The 12,352-nt window shown below is 53.2% G+C and overlaps 4 protein-coding genes across 4 annotated transcripts; all 4 read right to left on the minus strand.

Annotated features, from left to right (window-relative positions):
- Positions 1–481: 481 nt before the first annotated feature.
- J7T55_003831 (uncharacterized protein) lies at positions 482–1,339 on the minus strand (the record flags this gene model as incomplete). The annotated part of the gene is made up of 1 exon (XM_053143180.1): positions 482–1,339. One exon carries the CDS (start codon positions 1,337–1,339, stop codon positions 482–484), a length of 858 nt encoding a protein of 285 aa, XP_052994076.1.
- A 739-nt stretch (positions 1,340–2,078) lies between these two features.
- J7T55_003832 (uncharacterized protein) lies at positions 2,079–3,342 on the minus strand (the record flags this gene model as incomplete). Its single annotated transcript, XM_053143181.1, has 2 exons — positions 2,079–2,948; positions 3,328–3,342. The coding sequence occupies 2 exons, from the start codon at positions 3,340–3,342 to the stop codon at positions 2,079–2,081; spliced, it is 885 nt and encodes a 294-aa protein (XP_052994077.1).
- A 1,746-nt stretch (positions 3,343–5,088) lies between these two features.
- Positions 5,089–5,376, minus strand: J7T55_003833 (uncharacterized protein; the record flags this gene model as incomplete). Its single annotated transcript, XM_053143182.1, has 1 exon — positions 5,089–5,376. The coding sequence occupies one exon, from the start codon at positions 5,374–5,376 to the stop codon at positions 5,089–5,091; it is 288 nt and encodes a 95-aa protein (XP_052994078.1).
- A 972-nt stretch (positions 5,377–6,348) lies between these two features.
- J7T55_003834 (pepsinogen c) lies at positions 6,349–7,560 on the minus strand (the record flags this gene model as incomplete). The annotated part of the gene is made up of 2 exons (XM_053143183.1): positions 6,349–7,416; positions 7,474–7,560. The coding sequence occupies 2 exons, from the start codon at positions 7,558–7,560 to the stop codon at positions 6,349–6,351; spliced, it is 1,155 nt and encodes a 384-aa protein (XP_052994079.1).
- Positions 7,561–12,352: the final 4,792 nt, after the last annotated feature.

Below are 12,352 nucleotides of genomic sequence, written 5' to 3' on the forward strand. Positions count from 1 at the left end.
GTTCAGCCTGATACGTTACCTAGTGGGCTTGGATTCGATCACCATGGAGCAAGGCACATAATACTCAATCATGGATATATGCAGGTCAGATTGAACCATTTATACTGCTCAGGCAGGCATGGTTAACACTTCTATGTCCACTTTCATTTAGTCATGTCGAAAGGTTCATCATTGATAGCATGAGGGGAACTTTGTAGCCGTCAGCGCACATATGTACCTGCCACATCGGTTCTTGGAAAATCTTGGCTTTTCTTGTCCCGCAACTGCAATGCCCCTCTCGCCACTCACTAGAGGATGGCGCCATGCTTCACAAAAAGCTTTCCCAAAGATGGAGGTGTTCACGCCAAGCACAACGAGTCGACGACACGAGGTGGTGAGAATGTAATTAAACTCAAAGAAGTGGCCGAGTCAGGAAAGTTGAAGCATCTCGGGAGCAACGGAACAGCTTGTTTGAATATCTCTATACGTCAGGTAGTCCCTTTCATTCCACCACCTTTCGCGCCGCCAGGTCGTATCGATCTCCATTTCTCAGATAGTAAAATATAGCCGAAGAATCAGGCAGATTCTTCAAATCACTCCCCTCTCGCGACCAAAATCCCCCATCGTAGACAGCAATATAGCTCGCCCCAATCACCTCAGCATCATTCCCGGAAACAACCAGCGCCGTGTTCTCGTCGATCCCAAAGCCAAGCAGCTCAGGCCTGACCTTGAGGATGTCAAACATGTCGAACACGCGGTTGCGTACGAGCACATGCTGGTCGATAGCCGTGTTCTTGATATAACCAAACCCAACCTGATGATCTCCGACCATAACCTGGTTGTTGGCAGTGTCGCCGCGCGCAAGGAAGCTCCCCTGGATGCTGGCGCCTGCACTGGACCCCCCGATGACGCCGCCGCGGCTCAGGACCGCTGCAAATTCGGCTTCAGTCCGCGTGCCCGCGTACGCATCGACGAGGCGCCACTGCCGCCCGCCGCCGAACCACACGCCCCGCGCATCCAGCAGCGGCCGTACGAACTCCTCCGTGTCCGCCACCTGCGGGTCGTACGTGTGCAGCACCGTGACGTTCTTGACGCCGAGGCGCCGGAACGCCGCCGCGCCCGCCGCGTCCTGGTCGTAGGACTCGGCGCCGTCGGCCGTGGGGATCACCACGATGGGGGCGTCGCTGCCGCCGGCGAGGTCGATGACGCGCTGGTAGATGTTGTCGCTGAGGGTGCCACCGCCCACGATGACGAGGGAGCCTGTCTCGGGCCCGACCGTGGATGAGTTCTGCGCGTTGACTACGGCGAGCAGGCCCATCGCTGCAGTGGTGAGGCGGAGGAGGTTGGTGGTGATCTTCATCTTGCCGGGCTGGTGGGGTTCAGTCTGTTTTACCTGACGATATGGCCAGTTTAGTCCCGGCAAATTCGACGGCACACTATCTTATTTAAATCCTCACTCCCGCTTGACAAATCTATCACCACCATAATTGCAGAGATCGCGCCATGGCAAACCCGCGCCCAGTGATCGGCATTGAGATTCCCGCTTAAGGCAGGTGTCGTTAAGCATCCCGCCTAACCTCTTGGCTGGAACTTTGATGCATGGCACATCATCACCACTTCCACAAAAGGGTGCACTCTATCGCAGCCGACTATGATGCGTTGATGCCTTTCATCATCCCAAACCAAAATGATCACACAGGCTGGACGAGCTCACAAGACAGCGCGAAAAGGTTGGGGGTCATTTCTGGATTTTACGCGGCTGATTCTTTCGCTCTTTCGATCCTCAGTCTGACGAGTGAGGAAAGGAATAATCCCTCTGTTTCATGCCCTTCCTCCAGTATTGACTACTAGAATACATGGGTATCAGTATTGATGTTGCACATGGTAATCCAAAACAGACGCCGACGACCGTAGCATGAGTTGCCATTCTCCGTCCCATCATTTCCAGCTTACACCAGCAGAGCCCATCCAGGAGAGAGGCTTTAGACCAACCCAAAAAGCAAAGCAAACCATCACGGCCCAAACCCTTCTCCAACCATAGCAAGTAAGTAACAATATTCTCAGACGACACTGTGCTTCGCAAAGAGCAAGCCCGCACATCAAACCTCATCATAAGGATGGTCCCGGCCACAATCAAGGTCGTCGGTCTCGTACGCGCGGAAGTGGATCTCCCGCCCGCCAGTCTCAAAGCGAGAGATGCCGCAGTACTCCTCGAACCCGCCCGCGTTCCAGGTCTGGCCAACCTCTTCCTCGTCGTGCTTTACTGTCCGGTAATCGACGCCGAAGCTGAGCCACCAAGCCGTCTGGGAGTAGACACTGACGGCTTCGAGGCTCCTGAGGTTGCTGCTGAGTGACAACATCTCCGCGAGGGATTTCACGAAGTCGAGCGTCGACTGACCCGCATACGCAGGGTCGCTGGGCAAGTCTTTTTTGAAGTGGCGGAGCTTGTTGTTCCAGCAGCTGAGGCACGTGTAGAGCCGCAGGTTCACGAGACGGTCTGGCAGGACCGTGGGTGGGAGCGGCTGCGCCTGGAACTCGCCGCGCGGACCACGGAAGCGCATCAGATGGTGCATGCCGATCGTCAGATCCCTGAGATTGTGTAACCCACGGAGGCTGGTGATGCCGCCGTAGGGGCCCAGGTGCACGGGAAAGTTGATTTGTTTCGAGGCCTCTGGCTTGGGGTAATCTAGCTGCAGTTCCAGCTTGGCGAGCGTTGTCAGCCTGGCGAGGCCGCGGCTTAGATTTCGCTGACCAAGTTTGACCTGTTCAGGGTCCTTTTCAGGGTCCTCTTCAGAGTTCTGTTCAGAGTTCTGTTCAGAGTTCTGTTCAAAGTCGGAGGGATCATATAGCTGGTTTGTCTTTTTAGGATTGTTCCGGAGCCTGAGAACCGTCAAATTTGGGAAGCACTCGCAGATGCGGTGCACCTGGGATGGGACGATGGCAGAACTCCTCAGCACGAACTCCGTCACCTGGGGGTAATGGGGTCCGATGCCATGAGCGTCATTGAGGATCGTTTCCCACTGCCCTGTGTCCCTAACCGACACGACCCTTCGCAGTGAAGGAAGTGTAAAGAATATACAATAACTGTATGGTATGTCGTTGCTGGTAAAGTAAAAGTCTGTGAGTTGAGACAGGAAAGTTCCAGCGCCTTGAATATGCCATGTTACCAGGAAAAAGAAGTAGTCATAGCCGACTGCGATCGTACTAGTCAGTAATTTTCATTATCACACAAGATTTGCACCAGGTCAATGGCTCCCAATTTTGGGGACGCAAGATCTCAAACCACACTCAGTGATCCTGAAGATAGCCAGACTGCGACGGAAGTGTGATTGGAGTAGTGTCACTCACCATCAGATCCTGCATAGTGAAAGGTGGTAGGGTTACTATTGTACCAACAAGTCCGGCATTCTTCCAAGTTGAGATATAACAGCCGCAGGTTTGTGGTTACGGCGAGGACGCTGTGCAAACGCTGACCCACGTCGATTGCAAATCCGGGGCCGCATCCTGAACAGATCTTGGGGTTGAGAAACAAGCTGCGTACTCGCTCTCCAAGCTCGGGACGGGTATTGATGGTCCTTACGAACAGTGACAATGTATGGAGGTCCGCAATCTCTACTGATCGGTACAGAAAGTGCGAGGCGATAATTTTCCATCCCCGCGAAACCAAACAGAGATTGGTGAGATTTCGTCTTGCATCTGCTGTCAGGTCTGGTTTCGGATCTTGTTTTGACATATTTCCTCCGTCGATCAGGTGTTCAACGATTTCAAGATGCACTTCCGCCTTCAGTTCAGAGATTGGGGACGAGACTGGCGCAGGAGTCGGGGCTGGATTGGGGGTGTGGGAACTCATAGTTGACCACCTCAGCATGCCGTCCCCCTTTGGTAAATACTGTTGATGACTGGTTACCAGTGTATATAGAGTATGCGTGATGGGCGAGAGCGTCAATCGTTGAGCGAGAATCAACACAGCACGCGGCAGCTATTCTTCACCTTCAGCAGGAGTCGTGGGAAAATTCACGTATTCTTTTCGTTTTGATCGAATGGCGACGTCCTAAGATACAGAGATCACAGGGATAGGCCCGTGGCTGTCAGATCTCAGTCCATTGTCGTGGTGATGGCAGGAATAACGATGGTTTTGCAGAAGGGGCGATTAGAAGATCCAGGTGCAAGCTCCGTGGAAGTTGCGAACAAATTATGGCCACATCCCCACCGAAATTGTGGCCTGGCTTAGAGCCTCGTCGCAGCTTTAACACGATCTAAGTCCCTATAGACCGTGGCGGCTTCCACAGAGCCTCACACCGGGCTTGTCACTTGCAGCCCAGGTCCGTGCGCATTCACCGCACACAGCCTTTACAAGCAGTAGATACTGAGTTAATCGGCACATATGGTTGATTATATCACTTATCTCTGCGGCTGGCGGCCCCTGCTACCTTCAAGTCCGCCTCTGATGCCGAGATCGACTCAGAACTATGCCCACACTACCTAGGTAGTGTAACGTCAAGCCGCATATGGGATCACACACACACGGACAGAAAATTCGAGAAGAGAAAGGAAAGAGTAAAACAAGCCTGGAATTAGTGCATATAATTTCCAGGTATCAGTATCAGGCCTTGATGTGCTTGCCCACTGGGTGGGTTCGTCTTCGACAAACGTGCCCGAGCGTTCTCAGTGGCACATAGTACCGTCTGCAGCAATTACAGTATCCCAAGTCGCACAATGCGAACACCTCCTTGTCCCAATTTGGGTTTACTGTAGAGTCCCAGATGTCGAGTAAGCCGTTCATCTTCGATATTTTGAGATTGCCCTCAAGGTCCGAAAGGTCTGACACCGACCGTGAACTTCCCTTGTTGGTGTCCTGTGTATCGCCTATATGCACCGGGCTGGCTTCTTGGGTCTTGTGCGATTGACGGTCCTGGTGAGACGCCGGTGAATTCGTGACTTGTGAAGACCGTCGACGGTGCCGTGGTGGATTCGACTTGTATTTTTTGGAGGCTGACGACCGCCCGAAGGGCTTGGATGTAGGGGAGAGCGGTGTTAAGCCCGGTCTGCGCCCCTGTACCCTCGGGACCCGAGACGAGCTTGTTTGATCCTCATCATTGTGTTCATGCTTTACAGGGACGCTTTCGTCGTGACGAACAGACTTCCAGGGAGACGCCAAGAACTCTCGAGATATTCGCGTAGCCGACTGTAGAATCCTCTCTGGCGGGGGTCGACCTTCCCGCCTTCGAGAGACGTTTTGAAGACCGCCTCGTGTCGGTGTCTCGGGTTCGAGGTTCTGGAATTCTTTGCCGTCCACTTGGTTGTTGTTGTGTAGGCGTCTACTGTGGGGGCGTTGATGCCGCTTCCTGCCTCGAGGTCCTTCGCTGTATCTTCCAGTCGGTGGGCTTTCCTGATCATTTCTATCCTGCTGATTCTGGGGTAACGCTTGGCCTGTGTACAAGGGGTTCATCTCATAGGCATAGCTATTACTGAACGATGTTAGCGATAGAGTGCTGGTGCCGAGTGCTTGTCCATGGAGGGGAAGTGTCGCAGCTGACTTGTCTTGGAGCGAGTAGCTGCTGTTTTGTGTTGGCGGCATGGCAAGTTGTGTGCCGTAGTAACCAGCTTGGGAATTCCATGCACTAAGAGTGTAGTTTTCGAAGGTTCCATCCCAAGAATTGTGTTGTCCGCTGTGGTGGGATTGGACAGGCCTGAAATTGTTTGGTGATGACGTGTGGTAGTAGCGGCCGTTTGCGTCGTTGTATGGCAATGGAAATGAAGCTGCTGGAGGCAAATGTCGTGGTGGTGGCAGATGCCGTGGTGGTGGCAGGATGAAGTTCTGGGAGGATGGTTGGAGAGGAGACTGCATCTCACGATGATACTGTATATCTCTCCAGCCTCTATGGCGAAGAGGATCAAAAGGTGGGTTCATGGTGATTGATGGGACGGAAGGTCGCTTGGGGCCGATTGAAGGCTGTGGGGTGTGAGCAGAAGCTATTCTGGACGAGGAGCAAACGGGTTGTGATGCACTTTCCCACAAAGTCGTGAGTGACGTGAAAAGGCTCCCCTGCGAATTTCTTTGTGGCCTTGTTTCGAAGGTTGAACTCGAGGAGGTTGGGTCGATTCAGGATGACAAAGTCCCGTGCAAAATGGGTGGCCTGGCACATGGCCCCAGCTGCCCAAGTGCAACTGCCAGTTGGACAGCCAAACACCCACCTGCTGTGTTGACGATATTGTCACACCTGTAACTCCACTGGCAGGGTGGCAGGCAGTTATCTGCCCACCTGAGCACTTCAAAATATTTCGAGTGGGCCCTTTGATGGTTTGTTCAATTCACCCTTTAGCTACATATGTACAGAGGTAGACTGACTGTCAATACCCAGGCAACGCTCAGACATGGTCTGGCCGGTACTCGTCCTTCAACGCGCCAAATCCGATCCTCGCCTTGTAGCTCTCGGGCTCGAACCCTCCAAAGTCATGCACCGTGTAGTGCATCTGCAGAAAGTCCGACCCGAACAGGAACAGTCCATCGGAGCCGCTCGTGTCGAATGGCGGCCAGCAGTACTTGTCCTCGCCCGTCGCGAACCCAGGCTTCTTGAGCATGTCTCCCGTGAGCACAAGCGCGCTGGGGTTATACCCGTCGCCGATGTTGAACTCAATCGACCACGCGTCCGTGAACTCGGTGCACAGCGGGATGTGGTCGCCGCCGATGATGGCCGTCCAGTTCATGCCGATGCTGGCGTAGATGCTGTCGATCAGCGGGTCAGGCACCGAGATGCGCCCTGCGCCCGTGTCGAACACGCCCCACGCTCCGGAGAGCGTCACAGTCGACTGCGTCTTGTTGGGCGTCGTGCCGACCGCGTACTGCATGTCGACGCGCCACAGCTGGGCGCGCTCGTCAGGCGGGGACAGGTCGGCCCAGACGAGGTCGCCGTCCACATAAGTGTCCTCGTGCGAGCCGCCCAGCGTCAGCCTTCCCTCGCCGGCGCTGTCGCCTGTGCTCTCCAGCTCGACACCGTAGTAGAGGCCGAAGCGCGACTCGTCGAGCTTGCCAGACCACAGCAATGTCTCCACCAGGGTCGTCGTGTTTGCGTCGGAGATGGTGCTGAAGGCCAGGCCCAGGAACCCATCCGCTGGGATGTTGAACCAGGACGACTGGTACGCCTCCAGGAAGCTCTGTGTCCAGACGGTCTCGGGGGCGGAGGGGAACGTGAAGACGTCCTCCATGCCCGCTCCGGCCGTGACTCCTCCGAGGTAGTCGATGGAGGCGTACGAGCCCGTGGCATTTGCGGTCGACGACGCCGTCTCGTTGTAGCCGGTGCGGTTGAATCCGCTGTTATTAGGACACAGGGCTGTCCCATCGCAAGTTCCGGCAACCATCCAAGTCGTCGAGCTTCCAGTGTCAAACAACAGTGTGTGTGTAACAGGTGGCGTTCCAACCTCCACGTCCACCACGGACTGGACTGCACGTTAGTATATGTCATCCTCAAATGAGGGTTGCGTGGCACAACTCACGTAGCCGTTCTTCAGCCATATTGGAAGCTCAAGCACCGCTGAAAGGGCGCCTGGCAAGCAAGCCAGGGAGAGCAGAGCGGCCGACATTCTTCACAAGCGAGCGGAAGCTGTCCGGGAACCAAAAAAGCGAGTGTTGGTCAGCGCTGGGAGCCGATGGACGCGAACAGAACAACCTCTGCCATGCATTGGGCGACGGCCATGTTATATAGGGCGCATGCGTTCATCCCATGTTTCCAGCCCGACGTTGCGGGTGGGTTCATTTCGGGGTGGGTAGGCCGAAGGTGGCAGGTGTCATCCCAGCCCAGTGAGGGTTGCTGCTCCATAATGATGCTATTTGGGTTCATGCGTTCTCCACTTCCCGCAGTTGGCGTTTTTCTAGCAGCATACCAACACGAGGATTTCGTATTAAGGGGCTACCATGCGGCCTGTCGCAGCCTGTACAGCAAGAAACGATGACAAAATCCCGGAATTTTTTTGTTGATACTCGTGATTCACTGGCCTTTGGCAGTCCCATAAACTGCCCCGATTAGGGGTAGAACGCTCAGATGTCGTTGCCAGTACAAGTACAGATTTATGGAGATGTCTATTTGCCAAGGGCTCAATGATCTATGGAACATGCCCGTCCTTGTCCGTGTTCCCGCGGGGCCGCCCCTGAATGGGTGGAACCCCCACCCCCACCCCCACACTGCTCAAATTAAGCTTGTTTTCTTGGACTGTCACCGGTCAACTACTACACTCCATTATCCGGCCGGTGGCTCGACCTCAATTCCACAGTGTTACTGGCAAGTCGACCCGCCAGCCGTAGAGACACACTGAAGTGGTGACAAGCACGCCCCGAGCAGCCCCATCCAGTCATGCAGCCAGTGTTGCAGCACGTCCCAACGACAGTGTCACAAGGCCACGGATCCGCACAATCGTTGTAATCTTTGCAAGCTGCGCCAGGGCAACCCCAGAAGCAGGAGGTGCTGAGACAGTTGTATCGACAGGTGGCAGACGTTATAGCGGGTGACAGGGTGGCGGTATTGGTAACATTAATGGCTGCGTCCTGGTTCACGGAAGTCAAGACAGCGGCTGCCGCTGCTGACGAGGCGGGAGACGGATCTGATAATTGAGATTGTGATGTCGAAATGGGGTCCGTAGTGAACATGCTCTGTTCCGTGGATGTGGACGGGTCCGCACTCATATCTGAAGGATGTAACACATATGTGACAATGCACGGTTCTGTGCCTCGAGCACAGAAGAGGGATGTTGTAGATGTCCTGCACTGGGATCAGCCCTCTATATTTGTGTGAAGGCGAGATACCGGTGATTGTACCATGCGAGTTGCAAAGTGCTATCTTGCTTGTCTCCACCTTTCCTCGCCAAAACAGCAGTGATAGGCGTAGCAATAATACCCAAGACCATTATAACAATGATCAAAAAGCAAGCCACCCAGAATCTGTTTCGATTCAACCAGGGTGGGGAGTGGTGATGGGACTCGCGATGGTCGTAGTACGGACCGCAGAATTGCTGACCACCACCTGCCCTACCCCCTGTGAAGACTGCGCCCAGGGAGAGGTATCGGGAGATTCCATCTCTTGTTGGGTTGTCGGCTCTCGTTGGTTGGTTTGTCTCCACTGGCGAGCCCGGATGCATATTGATGTCTGTCACCTCGCGGCGCAAACTTTAAGCCGCAGCATCAGGCTGCATGTGCTTGTCTGCGATACGACACAGCTTCCGTCTGCTTGCAGCTCCGTGGGTGTATATGGAGGACCATTGAGACTCTGTGAGGAAATTTAAAAAGAAAAAGTATTGGATGACATGCAGCTGGCTTGACGATCCAAGGAGTGCGGTGGGCTACACTGCGTCAATATCAGGGGCGATCGCTCATGCAGCCCTTACGGTTTAAGTACCGACCATAGTTCGGAAATTAAATCATTACGTTATTGGACGTACAGCTATTCAACGAAGCATTCATAGACATGTTTGAAACACAACCAACAACGGCGAATGGTCTCCGATGGAAAGCATCTCCTTTCCCTATATCGTAACTCGAATGGAAGGAATTTTGTTTGAGCGACTGCTCAATTCTGAGAACGCAGAAACAATATTCCATGATCCCGGAAGACCGTGCTCCGTGAGAGAATCTCCTTCGAGGAAAGAATGATCACTGTCTTCATCTTTCGGTGTGACCATGTCTGCGGACTACGCCGCACTGCTGCCAAGTCTATGATAGCGGAAGTCCGGTAACGCAAGGCCGATAAAGCAAGACCAGTGCCCCAGAGCTCGCGAATGTAAACAGCTGATGAATCTGCCGTGCGCTGAAGGAGTGTTAAGATTGGAGGAAAATAAGCATGGGCATCGCATGGTCCTGAGGATCGGGCCAAGACGGACTGTGATAGAAGCTGCAATCAGAAGAAGAAACGTGGGTGGCAAGCTGATAACAACACGACGTCTATCTAAAGTTGGAGGCTGGTTTAATGCCCAACGTACCTAGGTGCCTAAGTAGTCTGGTCACGCATTACTAACGCTGCGGTTACACAGCAGGAGAAGCCGTTGCAACTAGGATATAAAGGCAAGCCAAGTGGCTCGGTCAGTACAGAATCATCATCCGATCACCGCTACTGCATTGCTGCGCCCAGCAAAGCACAACAAGGCAGTTAGGAGGGCTGAGACAAGGCTCCATACAGATCTCTGCAAACCCCGCAGAAGCAGTCACGACGTGTAAGTACACCGATTAAATCACTATTCACACCTTCATACCAACTTGAAAATATGTACCCCCATCATTCTTCAGGCTCAGCAGACTCGAAGGGAGTATATCGCGACCGCGACCTGGGCTACTCGGACCCTCGGTTTCCGACATGGAGGCACTTGGGGCAGCAGCGGCGATCTCGCAGTTTCTCGTACAATTCATTGCCACTGTGAATCTAGCTAAAAGGATTAAAGGTTCTTCGCAGTCTCTGAAGCAATACCAGGAGCAATTGGAAGGCCTCCGAGGCCTCTGCGAAGACATTAGTAACAATCCTGTGTTGGGTACCGAGGTCCAGAGGGAGACACAGTCCATACTACACACTATTGGCGCCCACCAAGACGTCTCCATCCTCTTGAAAAGGGGACGTTTCCATCGAGCCCTTGTCTTCATCCTCAAAGAACGATCGTTTGGGGAGCTGTTCGCTACCCTTGAAAACAAGAAGACAGCCTTGTCACTTCGCCTACAAAGCATCAATTACTTGGCTATACAGGACATTCGTATTGGGATCACTTCGATGGATGTAAGCAATGCTCTGAGAATCCATTTCCTGTGTCCCAGTTCCCTTTTCCGTGCTGACCTTGTCCAGGCTCACCGTCAGCAGAGCACTACTACCTACGGAGTGCCGACACCTCCATGCTCGCCGACACGGACCGAAATGTCGCAGTAAAATCAAATGACGCATCGTGGGCCACCTAGTCAAGCTCCTCAACCCGCCCGCTTTGAATACGTAGGCCAGGTCCCTCGTGACACTCGTCAAACACAAACGGCGGTCTACAGTAATTGCGTGGCAGACGATGGTGTTGAACAACACAATGGACCAACGGTTGAGGGGTTCTCCTTGACGGGCAACAGTCAGTTCGATACTAGAGTGGTGCCGCAATATAATGGAAACGTATCTCGAGGTCGCGGTACACAGGTTGCTGGTCTCACTTACCACCCCCAAAACAGACATGGCCATCAGGTACTTCAAGTTGATTATGTACCCACGGCCCCGGGTGTTTGGAACGGGCTGAAGGTGGAAAAGATGAAAGACGCCAATGGAAAGTCTCTTGTTGGGCGCCAGCAACTTGGGACGTGGGTCAAAAACTGACCGGTTGTGTAGCAGGAGTCAACGCACAGATACAACATACGATTACCATGGAGGGGGGGGGAGGCGTGGACACTTGTGTATAAGGACTACAGACTGATAAATTCTATGGGCGTTGGGAGATGCATTCGATGGCTGCTCATGCAGTTTCAAAGCTTGAAAAAAGAAATAAAAAGCTCGTTCACTACCTCGGCATTCATAATATCCACGTGCAAATATGCAAGCAGGTCTGGATAGATCCATTCACACCCAGGTCGGAGATCATGCCTTCCAATAAGACGGAAACTATAGTATTCCCACCACGTAACTGGTTGAACCCAGGAAGACGCTGTATGACGGCCAATCCACAATGAGGTGTGTCTCGCATCCAATCTCCCTCAGTATTATAGTGTGACCCGACCACCAAACTCGATTTGAAAGCCGTCCGAAACGGCCGCTCAGGCACACGGTGAGAAGGATTCGCAGAGATCGAGACCACCTATAACTAGCGTGAGCGGCCGCGTTGGGGATCTTCTCATCGCTGGCTATCGATCATCGCTGGCTATCGATCATCGCTGGCTATCGATCATCGCTGGCTATCGTTTTCTAAACTCTTGATCCAAAGCGTAGCACATAGGCGGCATATATCAGTGGATAAACTTGATAGACTGTAGTGGTCAAAAGCGGCCACTGAAAGTGCACATGCGGTGTTTGTACTGGTCTGTGAGCATGCAAACCGCAGTTCCACTCAAAACAGACTAAGCTCCTGCCCAAACTGGAGACTCGCTGATTGACCTTCTCTGTGGAACTGTCGGATACACTGAAACATGAGATTCACACAGCTTAGACGTAAATCAAAGGTCATGCATAATTCTTTTCCCTCTAATTCCACGGCCTCTTTAGTGGTCAACAAAGTGAACTATACCCTCGTCCGTCACAAATATGGGTCTCATACGGGCTCGCAACCTAGGCCTCAATTATTTCTCAAAGAATTGCCATTATTCCGAATCGCAAGTTGAGCGTGATCAGGTCGGAAGAGAATTGTGACAATGGTCTATTAGCATCCCATGGCTCATACG

This window comes from Diaporthe amygdali, assembly GCF_026229845.1.
Source record: "Diaporthe amygdali strain CAA958 chromosome Unknown NODE_13_length_1014660_cov_65_381101, whole genome shotgun sequence".
Lineage (NCBI taxonomy): Eukaryota > Fungi > Ascomycota > Sordariomycetes > Diaporthales > Diaporthaceae > Diaporthe > Diaporthe amygdali.